We start from the raw sequence: 15,290 nt of genomic DNA on the forward strand, positions 1-15,290 counted from the left end.
CAATTCAAAAGACTACGGGCACAGTAAGACCAGAGTTGTGCTGGTGTGTGTGCAAGTACGTGCACACTCACGTGGAGGCCAGAGGTCAGTGTCTTTGTCACACTCCACCTTGTTTTGAATCGGCTGTCTCTGAGCCTGGCCCACTGAATCAGCTTGAGTGGCTAGTGAGCCAGCCCCACAGATCTTCCTGTCTCTGCCTCAGCCCCAGTCTCCAGCCACCATGCCTGGCTTTTCCATGGGTGCCGAGGATCCATTCAGGCCTCATGCACACATTTTACTCACTGGCCCATCTCTGTAGGCCCAGGATGGTGTAATTTAAAACAACTTTTAAATGACTTTTATTTATTTATTTATGTATTTATTTATTGTGTGTGCACACGCGTGTATGCAGGTATTTCTGTAAGTACATGTCGTGGTGCGTGTATGGAGGTCAGAGAGAGTTAGTTCCCTGATTCCACCATGTGGGTCCTGGGGATTGAGCTCAGGCATGAGACCTGGCAGCAAGCTCCTTTACTCAGTGAGCCATCTCCTTGGATCCAGGATGGTAACTTTCTAGAAGATTAATTTTATTACTTTCAATTATGTGTGTCCATGTGTGTCTGTATAGTGACCAAAGAGGCCAGAAGAGGCCATAGATCCCCTGGAGCTGGAGTCACAGGCACTTGTGAGTTGCCCAATCTGGGTGCTGGGAACTGAACTTGGGTCCTCTGGAAGAGCAGTGTGTGCTCTAAACTGCTACACCATCTTTCCAGCCCCACGGTGACAACTGTTTAAAAGCTGCTACTGCTGCTCAGGGCATCTGTGACCAGCAACATCAGGAAAAGATATAAAACAAATGGCTTTCACCACCTACAACACCCAAGCATGCCACACCCATCACACAAGAGAGCAGGATCTACAGAATGTCCACTTTGCAGATGTCACAGACGGCTGAGAGCAGCCAGTGGCCACCTGTGCTCCCCCAGTCAGTACAGGACCAGGAGCGCCTATAGTTTCTCCCCAGGCCTGAGATCTCCTCCTCACCCCAATCCTAGGCACACTGAGTACCCCTGGAAGTAACCCCCCCCAGAGCACCCCAAATCCATGGAGACGCAGTGGGAACCTTCCAGAAGGATGCCAGCAAAAGCAAAGGAAAAGAAACATGCTCTGTGATCGCTATTGCTCACAAGGCTCTGGGAAATTTACGGCTCCCTGTTGATCCATTAGCGCATCAGGGTGGAGGAGTGGACAACGGAATGTGCTTCCCACTTCAGTAACGAGCCATAAACAAACAGGCCACAGCCACCACCCCGAAAGGAGCAAAGACTAGCTTTTCTGGGGGAGAGACTCTCCCAATCCGCCCTCCCGTCATGCGGCCGCCCCCATCTCATCCCACGGAGTGCTCGGGGACACTGCAGAGCCCACCCAGGGCCAGTTCTCTATGCTCCAAGTGTACACAGGCACACACGACTGCAAGTTCTGGAAGAACTCAGCAAGCAGATGTTCTGAGGGACCGAGGGGGGGTGGGGGTGGGAGCCGGCTGCTGGAGACCTTCTCAGTCTGAACTGTCTCGGAGATTTTGCCAGGACTGATGTCACAGCCTGAGCTGTGGTGCCTCTCCCCAACCCCGGGTCAAGGACTCCAGGAATTTGAGGCGCACTTACTCTCTGGAACTAGCACCCCACAGCCCCTCCTGCACCAGCATTCTGCGACACCAACAGTCCCTTGCAAGGTCCCCAGTGAGGAAGCATAGGCTAGCCACCAGAGTAGCTACAAGTCCACAGAATAGCTGCGGAGCCAACTCATGTCTTGGTCAGGCTGTATTCCCAGCCTAGTTCTGGCTTTTCTTAGTCCAGTGACCCTGAGAGTATCACCCCACCCCAGGGACCCTTAGCATCTTGGTGTAGCTCAGAAAGCAAAGGTCACTGGGAAAATAAGAATCAAGGTGACCCATGCATGGTACCTGGGATGTACAAGCTCAAGCCTGCAGCTCAGGATGTGGGATGGATGTGTAAGATGTGTGCTAGGTCACGAGGCATACTTGCAGAAGCCCTCAAAGCTTCCCTGAGTGTCCTTAAGGTCACATGCACCTACTTGGGTCACAACCACTTTAAGACCAGTCTGCCTCCAAACCAAGCCTGGTCCCTTCCTAGCCCCACATGCTAAGGCTGGGTACCTGTCCGTGGCAGACAGCAGAGGGTGAGTGTCCTTGGTCCAGGTGACCAGTGGGGTCGGAGAGCCTTGGGCCTCACAGTCCAGGGTCACCTCTTCACCAGCCTTGACTGTGACTCGCAGGGGGGCGTCCATAGACTGGGACTCATTCATCTTGATCCTGGGCTTGGCTGTAGGGAGCAGTAAACACAGCGGGGAACAGAAGCAAGAGGAGAGGATAGCAGAGGGTGAAGTCACCTTGACCTTTGGGAGGTCCAGAGAGCAGGTGAAGTCAAGGTTCACTACACGTGAAACCACAGGGTTGTCACCTGCTTGACCGCCCATCGCTCTGCCCCGCCATCTCCCCATGGGTCAGCCTTGTCATTCCCAGGACATGAGTCACAGAATGGAGCACGAACTCTCTCCAGCTCCTCACCAGAGGGGGATTTAGGATGATCTACGCACATCATTTCTCTATTGGGCCAACCCCCCCCCATGGACGAGGTACCCCAGTACCCATCCGCCACCCCACAGCTTGCCCAGAGCATACACACTAAAGGAAGTTGGTAGGAAAGAGGTCACATGGTGGGGGCATCTGAGCACCGCCTTGGCTTCCTGTGTGTGTGACATTGGTAGTTCTGACAGCAAATCCACCTTGTCATTATTCTTTTTGAGGTAGGGTCCTGTGGCGCCTAGGCTGGACTTAAACTCTGCGTAGCTAAAGATGACCTTAAACTCATGACCCTCCAGCCTCTACCTCCTGAAGACTGGGATTACAGGTGTGCACCATCACACCCAGTTTTGTTTTGTTTTTTTTAAGACAGGCTGTCCTGGAACTCACTTTGTAGACCAGGCTGGCCTTGAACTCACAGAGATCACTTGCCTCTGCCTCCCGAGTGCTGGGATTTAAGGTGTATACCACCACTGCCCAGTTCACCTGGTAGATTTTTTTCTTTTTTGTTTTTCAAGACAGGGTTTCTCTGTGGCTTTGGAGGCTATACTGAAACTAGCTCTTGTTGATCAGGTCGGTCTCAAACTCACAGAGATCACTTGCCTCTGCCTCCCAAGTGCTGGGATTTAAGGTGTGCACCACCACTGCCCAGTTCACCTGGTAGATTTTTTTATGTGTTGCTGAAGATGGAGTCCAAGGCCTCGTCATGCATGTTAGACAAGCATTGTGCCCAGTGTGCCTCAGACTCCCAGTTTTTGACATCAAATGCTAGATCTATAAGTATATAACAAAAAGCCATCAGCTTGTGCATCACCTCTCTGTTCCAGACTCAGCCCCTGAAGGCCCAGGTCTGAGGGATGACGGGGAAGAGTCTCTCCCCTGTTCTAGCAGCATTTAGAGTTCAAAGGAAACACTAGGACCCAACAGACCAGTCTGCAACTGATTACTTAATCCCAGTTGCGAGGGATGCTACTGAGGGTGTGGCCTACCCAGAGTTTACAACAAGGTGGTTTGATCCACCTTGACACATGAGAGAAGCTGATTGGTCCAAGAGGAAGAAGTTCATTAGCGGGAGCCTCACGTGCAAAGGCCCCGAGGCAGGTTAGATCTTCCAAAGAAAAGAGGGCCTGGGGTCAGAGAAGGGCAATGAGGGAGGCAGATGAGGGGCTACCAGGATGGACGGGTCCTGTGCCTTTTGAGGACTTGACACTGTGACTCAGATGGTCACAGAAGGCTGAATGAGCCCCTGTGGAATCCCACTAACCCGCTCTCACATCAGGACTCTTTACTACTCACTATTAACAGACAGCCGCATCTCCTGGCTGGAGAAGCCCACGCTGTTGATGGCTGTGCACACATAGGTGCCCGCATCCTGGGAAGACGGCTGGATAATGACCAGGGTGCCATCCCTGCTCACGTTGTAGTGACCCCTGGTAGTCAGGGTGTTGGTTTCCTAGGGCAGAACCATGGTGACAACATCGGAGCTCACACTCTGTCCCAGGATGTACCAGGTTGGCATCTCTGACTTCCCCTCAAGGTTACAGGCTCTGCCTACCTTGGTCCAGGTGATGGTGGGGGTGGGAACGCCTGAGGCCGTGCAGGGGAGGGAGGCTGGTACCCCTTCCTTGGTGACATGGTGGGTGGCAGTCGGATGGATCCTAGGTGGCACTTTTATAAATAGACCAATTTTTAAAATGTTATACATCAGTGTTCCTAACGGCCGAGGCCCAGAAGCAGCCCCAGCATCCACCAGCAATGACAGGGTAACCAGATGGGATGTGGGCTGATTCTAACTCTGACATTTTAGAAAAGCCAGAACTGGACCCTAACCCCATTGGTGGTCAGCGGGTATTAGGAGTGGGGGTGCAAAGCACAGAGGGTTTTCAAGACAGGGATAACCTTAAGTTGAGACCGCAACATGGGGACATGTTGTGACAGATTTCTGTAAATCTGGACCTCCAGCCCTTGCCAGCTGTTGGTATGGGTTACTCTGAGTAGTGAAGGGGTTGTTGATAATGAGAGAGGCTCAGGTGGGGGGTTTTCTATAAAATCCGTAAAAAAAAAATCAAACAAAACAATAACCTAGTCTGTCCAGGTTTGGTGTATAGGTTTGCAGTCCCAGCTACCTTGGAGATGCTGAGGCAGGAGGAGCCTAAGTCCTGGGCCTGCCTGGGCAATAAGGTGAGACCCCGTCTCAAAATAAAATTAAAACAAGTGAGAGGTTAGGGATATAGCTTGGTGGCAAAGTGCTTTTCAGACAGACACGTCCGTGGGGTTCCACCCTTACCACTGGAAAGAAAGGAAGAAAGGGGAGAGGGGAGGATGGAGAGAGGGAGAGAGGGAGACAAAAGAAAGAGACTGGGGAGATGGTCAGTCTGTACAGGGCTTGCTGCATAGGCTCAGTCCCCAGCACCCATGACGTGCTTGGGAGGAGCTGGGACAGTCCCTGGAGTCCCCTGGGCAGCTAGTCTGTCCTAACATAAGGTGGGGAGAGATGGAGGGCGAGGCCAGCGTTACCCTCAGACTTCTAAGTGTACACACACAAGTGTAAACACGCAAGTGTACACATGATGAAAAAAAAAGAAAAGAGAAAGCTCTAAGCCAGGCGTGGTGGTGCACACCTTTAATTCCGGCATTTGGGAGGCAGAAGTAGGTGGGTCTCTGTGAGTTCAAGGCCAGCCTTGTCTGCATAGTTACCGGTCAGCCAGGGATACATAGTAAGAGTCAAAGAGAGAAGGCAGGGAGGGTGAGACAGAGACAAAACATTTTAGAGTGGGTAGTGTCCATGAATGTGCTTTACCCCACTTTCAGTACTAGAAAACACTGGGATTGACCAACCTCCTGTTGGTCTAACGTCGAAACGAAATTCAGCAGGAGAATAAAATTGGCTCAGTATCTGTAGCCACATGGCTGCCAGTCATTGAACCCATGCAGACACAGGCTGCCTGTGCTGGGAACAGCTGTGCAGTCTCTCTGCTCAGAACTTTGTGTAAACCACTTAATCTTCCAGTCTCTGGGTTCCCGGATGTGCCAGAAAGCTTAACTGACTCTGATTCCCTGCTCATGGTGTCGGGGACAGGCTGATGAGAAACAGCAGAAAACAACATTCACAGGACAGGGAGAAACAGGTGCCAAAGGAATCCTGGGAGCCCTCTGGATTCACAAAGAAGTCGGGAGGGAAGCCAGGAGCCAGGAGCCTGGAGGTCCAGGGAGGATGTCAGAAAGCCTTTCCTGTGCTCCAGCAGATGAGTGGTATGTGTGGAATGGGCATGACGAAGCCAAGAGACCAGGCTGGACCACACCGGTGTCACAGATAGCGCCCCTAGGCAGTGTGTGTGACGTGGAAACACGTGAGCCTAGTGTGTTTCCCAACTGAGGCCTGCCATGGGTTCCAGTTTCAGAGTCAGCAGGGTTTTGGTCTACAGACTCTGATCGCAGAGACACCGTGCCGAGCCTTGCCCGCCCCAGCTCCTGATGGGTCTGGCTCTCCTCTCTCACCTGAGGAGGTCTGCTTCTTCCTTCTCACCCCTCCACAGTTCCACACAAGAAGTGTCATGGAAAGAGACTATCCCAGGCGAATGACAACTACACCCCCATCTACCTCCTCATCTTGGACTCAGCGGTGCTTGGTTGGGTGAGCTGAGGACCCCAGCATGTCAAGGACAGCTGGTTAAAACAAGTTTGAGGCTCTAAAATGTGCCACTCCCCGAGACTCTCAACACAGAATGCATTCATTGGTCATGTCCATGCTGTACAGGGACGTAGGCCCACAGGGAGATGAGGACAGGGAAGGACCACCATCCCAAATAGGGATCTGCAGGTTCTACACCCATTCCCCTGAAGCCAAGAGTGACAGGGACACAGCCATGATGCATGATCCCAGGAGCGTGTGACAGCAGTAGACATGGATTTGTTTATTCTAATGAATTTGTGGGGCTGGGGAGATGGCTTGGTCATTAAAGCCCCCCTGAGGTAGGATCTTAGCCCCCACATAAAAGCTGGACACATATATAATTCCACACGGGGCAGGAGTTGGTGGAGTGGGGGTGGGGGTGGTGGAGGAGGTAGATCCTAGGCAATCAGTGAGCTCTGGGATCAGTTAGAGGCTCTGTCTCAAAAAACAATGTGATGGGTAGGCTGCTCAACGGCTCAGTGCATAAAGGTGCCAGCCACTATGCCTGATGGCCTGAACTGTATTCTCTGGTAGTATGTGCATAAATGATTGTTCTAAACACACATTATCTATCTATCTATATATAATATAATAAAGTATAATGATCATTTGCAATGTCCCCATTCTACTAGGCATTAGAAATCTATAGGTACCTAGAGTCTATAGGGAATGTGTGCAGTTCCTATGCAAATCCTACCTAGGGTTTCAGGTAGCCCAGGCTAGCCTCCAACTTACTATGTATCTGAGTATGACTTTGAGCCCCTGACCCTCCTGCCCCCATCTTCCAAGATCTGGGGTTACAGGTGCACAGCACCTCGCTGGCTTTATGTGGTGCTAGGAATGGAACCTAGGGCCGTGTGCATACCAGATGAGCTCTCTACCAACTGAGCCCCATGCCTGGCTCAGATACCATTCATTCCAGTGCCGGACTTGAGTGTGTCCAGACTGGTTAAGCGCAGTGTATTGGGAAACCATTTCACCATGGATACCAACGGATAGCTGCAGACAGAGAGCACATGAAGTATGAAAAGATATAACTGATATTTTATCTGCTCACAGCACGGGACTATGTCAACCCTAATCTCTCTGCAGTGAAGACATGCTATTTTCACAAATTTTCCAAACAAAAGTGTTCGAGATCAAGTTGACTTGAGTGCCTTCCCTCAGCCCGTTGCCACCATCTTGGGACCCAGGACTCACCCTGGACCACCAGCTCCACGTCTCGGTGCTGAGAGCCCGCCACATTGGTGGCCACGCAGCTGTATCTGCCAGCGTCCTCCTGCAGGGCCCGGTCAAGGTGGAGGCTGCCATCAGCACGAATAGTATGCCGGGCTCCTGGAGGGAGCTGGGGAGGACAGGGGGGCAGGAGCGTGGATGGAGGGGTCGGCACCTAGGTGGGCAGGAGCCACCTCCAGGAGCTTTTCTGCCCACCCCCAGGCCTGTGGAGTACACAGGACTGAGAGGCCAGGGGCCAGATCTGTTAGAAGAGCCTGGTGGGGTAAAAGTGTAGCTTCCCAGCCCTCCCTTCCCTGAGACTCGCCATCTCCTGAGCTCAGCAGGGTAAGGTGGGCCCCCACCCATGTGGTCCCCCTTCCCTCAGCCAGCTGGTCAGGTACATAGGTCTAGCCCAAAGCTGCCCTGTGAGAGATAGTACGAAGAATGGAGAGTTGGGGCAGAGATCTCAGGCTGTGGGGCCCCTTCCATGCAACCGAGGCCCCAGAGAGAGAAGACATGAACTTCAAGCAGAGACTGCAGCCATGCAAACATGCAGAGAGCTTGTGCAGCTTCTGGGGACTTCCCCAGGGGATCCACCAGGGCGGGTGGGATACTGCTGGGGGCAGGCCTGGCAGCCCAGGAGATGTCCATCTACTAAATCCTGCCGAGAAGTTCTAGATGTTTCCAACAGGCCTGACCCCTTTGGACTGCCCTGGGCACCTCCCAGCTCCCAACTGTACATTCTATACCGCCCCCGTTGAACCCCTAGGCTGTCTAGGTTCCAAGCTGAGTGAGCCCAAAGGAGGCTCTGCTTACATGGCAAATGAGAAGGGGGTTCCGCACAGTGCTCCCCACCTTGTCCATACGCCTGGCAGACTGACCTTGGGGCTCCAATGTTCAGACAGCACCTTGCAGCTGCATAGTCATATTTAACTGCGCAGCTTGCAGAGGAGGTAAAGGTTGCCTAGGCCAAGCCCATTTGCCTCTAGAGCACACTCTGTGTGCTGCACCTGCTCAGAGTCCAGCAGGAAGGAAGGAAGGAGGGAGGGAGGGAGGGAGGGAGGGAAGCAGGCAGGCAAGCGTATATATTCAGGCAGGCAGGTCACACCAGTGTTCCCTGTACAGGGCTGTCAGGGCAGGGAGGTCAGTACTATACATTTTGGCCTCAAGTTCAAGTTGGCAGAGGAAGCCTTCAATGCCATTCTGCAGTGTGGCTCACAAACGTGCCTGCACACTGAAAACTGTAGGGAGTTTTTAAAGCAGACACAGGGTGGCATGATCGCCATCCTCAGAGGTTCTGATTTCATTGGTAAAGTTGAGGTCTGGATAAACAACAAACTCCCAAAGAAACTCCAAAGTACATCTGCCCTACAGGGATACCATGGGAGACCATCTCAAGTTGCTGATCAAAGGCATGGGAGGGGTGACGCTCTACTTGAAATGAGACTGACAAATTTTCTGTGTCAAGCGTCAGAGGTAGACTATTTTAGGCTATGTGATCTCTGTTTCAAATGCCCGATTTAATACATGTAGACTAATCATGAGGGACTGTGTTTCAATAAAACTTTATTTAGAACTAAACAGACCTTGGACCACATATGGCCCACAGGCTCACGCCTCTGAAGTTCTGAAGTGTGGCCATAGGGTTCAAGCCTAGCTTGGTCACCTGCTAGCTATTTGATTTTAAGCATGCGGCTTAACCTCTCTAAGCCTCAGTTTCCCTATCTGTAAAATGAGGAAATGGCAGGCCCTTCTCCCCAGCAAGGTGTGGTGGGGGTAGAAGGTGAGACCCGTAGGCAGGAGGGACCTCTGTGCCACGTGCTCAGGGAAGAGAAGGATAAGCGGGTGACCGGAATGGCGGTCAGATGGCAGGAACAGCAGTTGAGATGGGGAGATGGCGGGGAGGCGGGGTGGCCGGGTGGTGAGATGCTTAGAAATGCTTGAGGCAGCAGGTGGCAGGAGGTCCTGGTGGGAGCCACAGGGTTGCTGGAGGCGTCCCTGCAGCCTGGTGGCTGGGTCAGGCCAGGAGCGAGGCACTGGCATCTCCCCGAAGCTTCCCATCCGCTGACGCTTTGTGTGAACACGGAGTGAGGAGATCACTTACAGTCTCAAGGGCACAGAGGCTCCAAGAGTGAGGACAGAGGCAAGGCTGAGCAAAGGCGCCAGGGTGACAGTGTAGACAGCCCTATGCCAGGACTGAATAAATGGCCCCAGCATGCTGTGCTATGAGCTAAACCATACAGAGCATAGCTGTTCCCTGGAAATGTCACAGCACATCCTCTCTCCTCAGACCTCCATGATCTCTGCTCAGACACACCCCCATCCTCTCTCCTCAGACCCCCTCCTCTCTCCTCAGACCCCCCTCCTCTCTCCTCAGACCTCCCATTGTCTCTGCTCAGACCCCCCTCCTCTCTCCTCAGGTCCATCCTGAATCTGCTCTCCTCAGACCCTCTCACTGGGCAGCAAGTAGGGAGATGGCAGGTGCCGGTCATGCAGGACACAGGTGATTCCGGTATTCGACAGGACAGAGAGGAAGGAGGAAGGGAACATTCCAAAGCAGGGTAGCTGAGAGGCCAACGCTGAGGTGTGGCTGTGACAGTCCCCTTGCTCTCCGTCGCCCACAGCCTCCAGGGAAGCCCAGCACTCACAGGCCGGCCAGCCTTGAGCCAGCGTCTCTCAGGGAGGGGCCTCCCGGCCAGGATGACACAGGGCAGGGACACAGGCTGTCCCTCCAGGACACGAATGATGGAGGCACTGCTGGCGATCTGTGGGGGTGCTGTGGGAAGAGGAGAACAGCCGGTCACGCAGGCCTGACGGACACACACCCACCCCTTGCTTCTTCCCTACAAAGCCCTTGGCTGACTCTAGACCGGAGAGCCTAGAAGCTCAGGTGTCCCCTAGGATACGGCCCAAGAAGCAAGGGCACGATTGCGGGGATGCACTGGTCCAGTGTGGTAGCTACAAGGAGCTCCCCTGGGGTGCCCACAGCCTGGATGGAGCACCTGCCTCCCTCTTCCCACAGCTTCCAGATTACCCACAGACCGTGTCCAGTGACCACCAGCAGGGCCTCGGCCTGGGCCATTCCAAACACGTTGCGAGCTTCACACACATACAGGGCTTGGTCTTCGGGAGCTACTCCTGGGGAGAGGAATGAGGCTGGCTGTTGGGAACCCACAGACCGTAACACTTCAGGTACACAGTCAGGTCCCGCACGCATGCAAGGGAGGACGTGGGCATCAAAGGAGAGGAGGAGGAGGAGGCTGCTGGGCCTCAACTTGCTCATTTGTGGAATGGGGACAGGGATAGATATGTGGCTGAGCTGCTTACGTGTGCAACCCACATGGCAGTGAGGGGCGGGTGACCTGCTACTGAGGAGGCCCTTGGTATCATCAGGGCGGTGGCCCAGCTCACAACGGAATGACGCATCCAGAGCCACCAGCCCGTGCGAGCCAGCATCATCCTGCCCATGGCTGAGTGAGAATGGCCCTCCCAGACCCAAATGTTTGAATAATTGGTCCCCAGTTGGTGGAACTGCATGGGAAGGATTAGGAGGCATGGTCTTGTTGGAGGAGGTGTGCTACTGGGAGCCGGCTTTGAGGTTTCAAGACATGTACTGTTCCCAGTGTGCCTCTTTCTATTTCCTGTTTGTGGATGAACATGTGAACTCTCTGCTCCTACTCCAGCACCATGCCTGCCTGTCTGTTACCAGGCATCCCTGCCATGATGGTGACAGGGTCTTATCCCTCTGGACCATCTGTCCCCTAAGAAATCCTTCCTTCTGTAAGTTACCGTGGTCATGATGTTATACCACAGCAACAGAAAAGAACACAGCTAGTGCTGGGATCAGGGTCCTGCCCTCCTCAGCCCTGTCCCCCAGCCCAGCCCACCCCGCTCCCTTCTCTTACTTTCAAAGACCAAGACTCCTGAATCCCGTTGCCCAGTCCTGCTACCCCTCCCAGGCTCCAGGGCCTGGCCATCTCTGCGCCGCCAGGTGACAGTGGGGCGTGGGCGCCCTGTGGCCCCGCAGGTGAGGAAGACACTCTTGCCCAGCTCCACAGTGACATCCTGGGGAGGATCCGTCAGCCTGGGTGCATCTGCGGGAGACAATTGCTCCGTGAGGAGTCCAGTGAGCTGTCTGTCTACTCCGTTTCATCTCCAGGAACACCGTCTGGGCTCACCCCGCAAACTTAAAGGCACCCCTGCTCACAGCTCCATGGCTAACCTGAGGCTAGCTTAGCCCACCTCTAGAGAGTTCCAGAAACGAAGCAAAGCAAGGCAGTTTTGCAAGGGTGGGGACCGCAGTCGCATCTCTCAGTCCCCCGCAGGAGCCTTGGGGTGGAGGTGGGCTTGCTCTACGGTAGCCACGCGGGGCAGACACTGCAATCCCGGCTGCAGCACCTCCTTAGGAGCCTATCCCCTGCAAGGGGCTGTATCGCCATGGGACCCAGTGTGCCTGGATTACAGGTGTGGCCATTATACCCATCTCTGGCCAAGGGAACTCATATTTGCAGGGTGATGCCCTGCTTTTAGGGATATATACTGAAATGTCAAGGTGGTTATAGCTTAGTCTAACGTACGTTGCTGCCTTCACTGGGAGGGAAAAAGAATCAAACTGTCCGTCCCCCCACACACTCAATGGAAACTCCAGCTCCTGTCCTCCAGGAGACCCAGATCTGGCCCCAACCCAGACAGTCCGGCCGCCCTGGTACTCTCCCACGTCCCGAAGCCATCCACCCGGGAGGTCCGGGCTTTCAATAACAAAGAGAATCTAGAGGGAGAGCGGCCTCTTCTTTCCTCTTCCATCTCTCCAGAAACTGCCAGCCGTAGTCACATAACACGGAGCTCCCTTCCTGGCCTCGGGATTAGGGACATTAAAGGGGGATACTTTCCCATCTTGGAAAATTACCACAAGACTCAAACTGGCCTGTGAGTCAGTTTGAGACAGGGCCCTTGTTCAGTGGGTATGAGGCCACCCAAGTGCAGAACCTAGCTCAGAGCTCTGGTTCCCAGAAACCGAGCCCCGGCCTCCCCCACCCTCCTCCCCCCACCCCGTGTAGCCCCTGGCCTGAGTCCCCTGAAACCTCTGCAGTGTTGACCGTGGCGGGGATCAACTACAGCCTCCTCCAAGCAGGCCTCAGTCGGGAGGCACTCTGTCTGTCCACCCACTTCCCTCCTCAGCTCTGCCTTGGACTCTTCCTGCTGTCCCACCGCAGGCCCGCTGAGGATAGCTCACACCCTCCGGAATGTGAGGGCAGCGGTGGCACTGGACACCCTCTAAGTGACTGCCGGGAGAAAATGCTCTCAGAAAGGCCATTTCACTAAGAGTCCATGAAGTCCAACAGGTGGCATCACAAACGAAAGACTGGGGGTCAGAGAGATTAAGGAAGCCACCCAAGGTCAGTGGCAGAGCTGGGCTCAGAACTCAGGTCTGGCAGGTGCCGAGGCCCAGGCTCTTCCCTTCCCAGTGGCTGTCTGAATAGCAGACACCACGTCTGCCTTCTTGCAGGGGTCAGTCAGAGAGATGCCTGCTGTAGGTCTTACACAGAAAACTGGCACGTGAGGGTCAGGTGCCTTGCCCTTCCCTTCCCAGAACTCCCTAGCTAAGGTGAGGCCCCCAGAACCCAGCGTTGTGTCACAGCTTAAATTTCCCTAGTTGGGTCTCTCATTGGGCAAGCGGTGGCTGAGTCAAACGTGGTGGGTCAGCATGGGGCTCCATGTTCAGCCAGGACCTTCCTTGGGTCCTGGTCAGTGGGCTCAGCTTTCTCTGTCTTCAGGCCTCACTTCTACGCTGACTCCCATGACCCTTTGCAAAGGCTCAGGCGGGGACCCTGTGATCTCTTCACCTCCATCTTGTTTCTCCGGGAGCGTCTCTCTACCTTGGCCTTGAGCATATGCTGGGAAAAGGGCCGGGAGGGAGGGAGGCACAGACAATAGGTAACTCAGGACTCTACTCAGTTTGGTTGTGCACTTGGGGGGCACTGGCTGCTATTCTAGAGGACCCAGGTTCAATTCCCAGCACCCACATGGTAGCTTTCAACTGTCCATTACCTCCCGTTCCAGGGCATCTGATCTCCTCTTCTGGCCTCTGTGGGTACCAGGCATATACGTGGACCACACACACACACATGCAGGCAAAATACCCACACACACATAAAATAACATAAACATAGAACTATTTTTAAACGATGCACACAGCAGCCTAGCTCCCTCACCTGCATGCATTACTGCATTAGGTGCACACACACCTCTGCACCTCTCCAGCAGGCTGCATGTGCACCCCTTTTCTCCCCTTCCAAGCGTCATCAATGGTTTCTATCCAAACACATTCACAGTTGTGTCTGGGTATAGCGTGGTAGAGGACCAGTCCAGTCTGGATCATTTCTGGACACATGTTCAGTAAAGCAAAACTGAGCCCTCAGGTAGACTATCTAAGGGCTATCCTATTTAGCATCTTATGCTTATGCATAACTGGACATGCATATGATTAAAACCAGATGCATTATGGGAAGGGACACACACAGTAGAAAAACAATTACATGACCTAATCTGTCAATCAAAACAGAACTAACTACACTCTCTCCTTTAGTAGCCAAGCTTCTTTTCTTGAACCCCATGAAAGGAAACCTCAAATAATCACAGGGCTCCCTGAGCAACCCCCTCTAACTCTCTTGCAGGATATTCTGGTCATTTCTATTGCTTTGCTCTTAATAAAGTTTCCTTGATAGTTCTGTAAATCTGTGTGAACTTATATTTCAATTCCTTGAAGAAGAAGCCAAGAACCTAGCCATTTAGGTAAGAGAAACTCAAGACCATCCTCAGCTACATCACAAGTTTGAGGTCAACCTGGACCCCATGAGATCCATTCTCAAACTACGAACAACGGTGGTGTGGACGGCTTAGCTCAGGACACAAAACTTGGGACTGGGATGCTGGTGGCCTGAAGGGGCACACTAGCCTTCTAGAGCCCTTGTCAGCTGCCAGGCCTGGGCATAGGAGACAGCTCCCCAAGCATGTAGATTTAGGGGTCCATGAGTCAAGCACACAGCCTCGATTCAGTCTGCCAAGGCCCCCATGTCAAGGCCCTGTGACAACCATCCTCAGAGGGCAAAGTGGGGCTCTTGGGAGCAAGCCACTTAGCCAAGCAAGTGGTCCAGGGCCCTTAATTGACAAGTGTCATGCATTCCAGGGCAGAGCACTTGCCTAGCTCAAGATGTGGGTTCCTCCATCAGGGCTACAGAGAAGCGTTTCAGGGGCCTCACCGGTTACCGTGCCACTGCGGGCTCTGGCTGGAGCGACTGGCAGGCCGCCTTCCTCCCTGCATCCTACACACTACAAGAGCTGCAGTAGGAAGCGGGCGCAGCCCCCACCTGTTCCCAGTGCCTGCCAGCTTGGCCAGGACAACTGCACCACAGCTGCTGTCAGGGAGAGCAGGAAATTGATTTCCCACTCACACTGCCAGGCTGGCTTGCCCAAGACCCACAGCTGTCCTGCCCCGCTTCTGGGACGCGTCCACACTGCCTCCTCCTCGGAGTTTTGACACATCGTCAAAGGAACAGGGGATCCCAGCCTCGGCCCCGACGATATAGGGCTCTGCTGAAAGCAGTCATATATGGAGCCATGGCTAACGCCCACAGCGTTTCATGTCCCGAGCCTCCCTCATCCCATGCACGCTATCAGGCATTTTGTCAAGGAGGAGCTTGGAGCTCAGAGAGAGGAAGGAAACATCCACCCTGCAGGTCACTGTCCAATACTGACCCTGAACACCAGGGTCAAGGGCTCAGAGCCACAGCTCGGCTCTCAACTCTGTCGTGCCTAGCTGTG

The 15,290-nt window shown here is 53.8% G+C and overlaps 1 protein-coding gene across 3 annotated transcripts in view; it reads right to left on the reverse strand.

Moving 5' to 3' along the window:
- Hmcn2 (hemicentin 2) overlaps positions 1 to 15,290 on the reverse strand; it is a 140,500-nt gene that overhangs the window by 85,474 nt on the left and 39,736 nt on the right. For all 3 annotated transcript variants that reach the window (XR_005877070.1, XM_013124789.3, XM_040745007.1), the window contains exons 16-22: positions 11,375 to 11,563; positions 10,512 to 10,607; positions 10,118 to 10,245; positions 7,455 to 7,599; positions 4,137 to 4,249; positions 3,878 to 4,034; positions 2,156 to 2,321 (exon numbers count right to left, since the gene is read on the reverse strand). Coding sequence is in view for 2 of the 3 variants with exons in the window: in XM_013124789.3 (XP_012980243.1) it covers positions 2,156 to 2,321; positions 3,878 to 4,034; positions 4,137 to 4,249; positions 7,455 to 7,599; positions 10,118 to 10,245; positions 10,512 to 10,607; positions 11,375 to 11,563 (994 nt within the window). In the remaining variant the exon portion in view is untranslated. The remainder of the gene's footprint in view (positions 1 to 2,155; positions 2,322 to 3,877; positions 4,035 to 4,136; positions 4,250 to 7,454; positions 7,600 to 10,117; positions 10,246 to 10,511; positions 10,608 to 11,374; positions 11,564 to 15,290) is intronic.

Source organism: Mesocricetus auratus, unplaced genomic scaffold (genome assembly GCF_017639785.1).
Source record: "Mesocricetus auratus isolate SY011 unplaced genomic scaffold, BCM_Maur_2.0 Super-Scaffold_100004, whole genome shotgun sequence".
Lineage (NCBI taxonomy): Eukaryota > Metazoa > Chordata > Mammalia > Rodentia > Cricetidae > Mesocricetus > Mesocricetus auratus.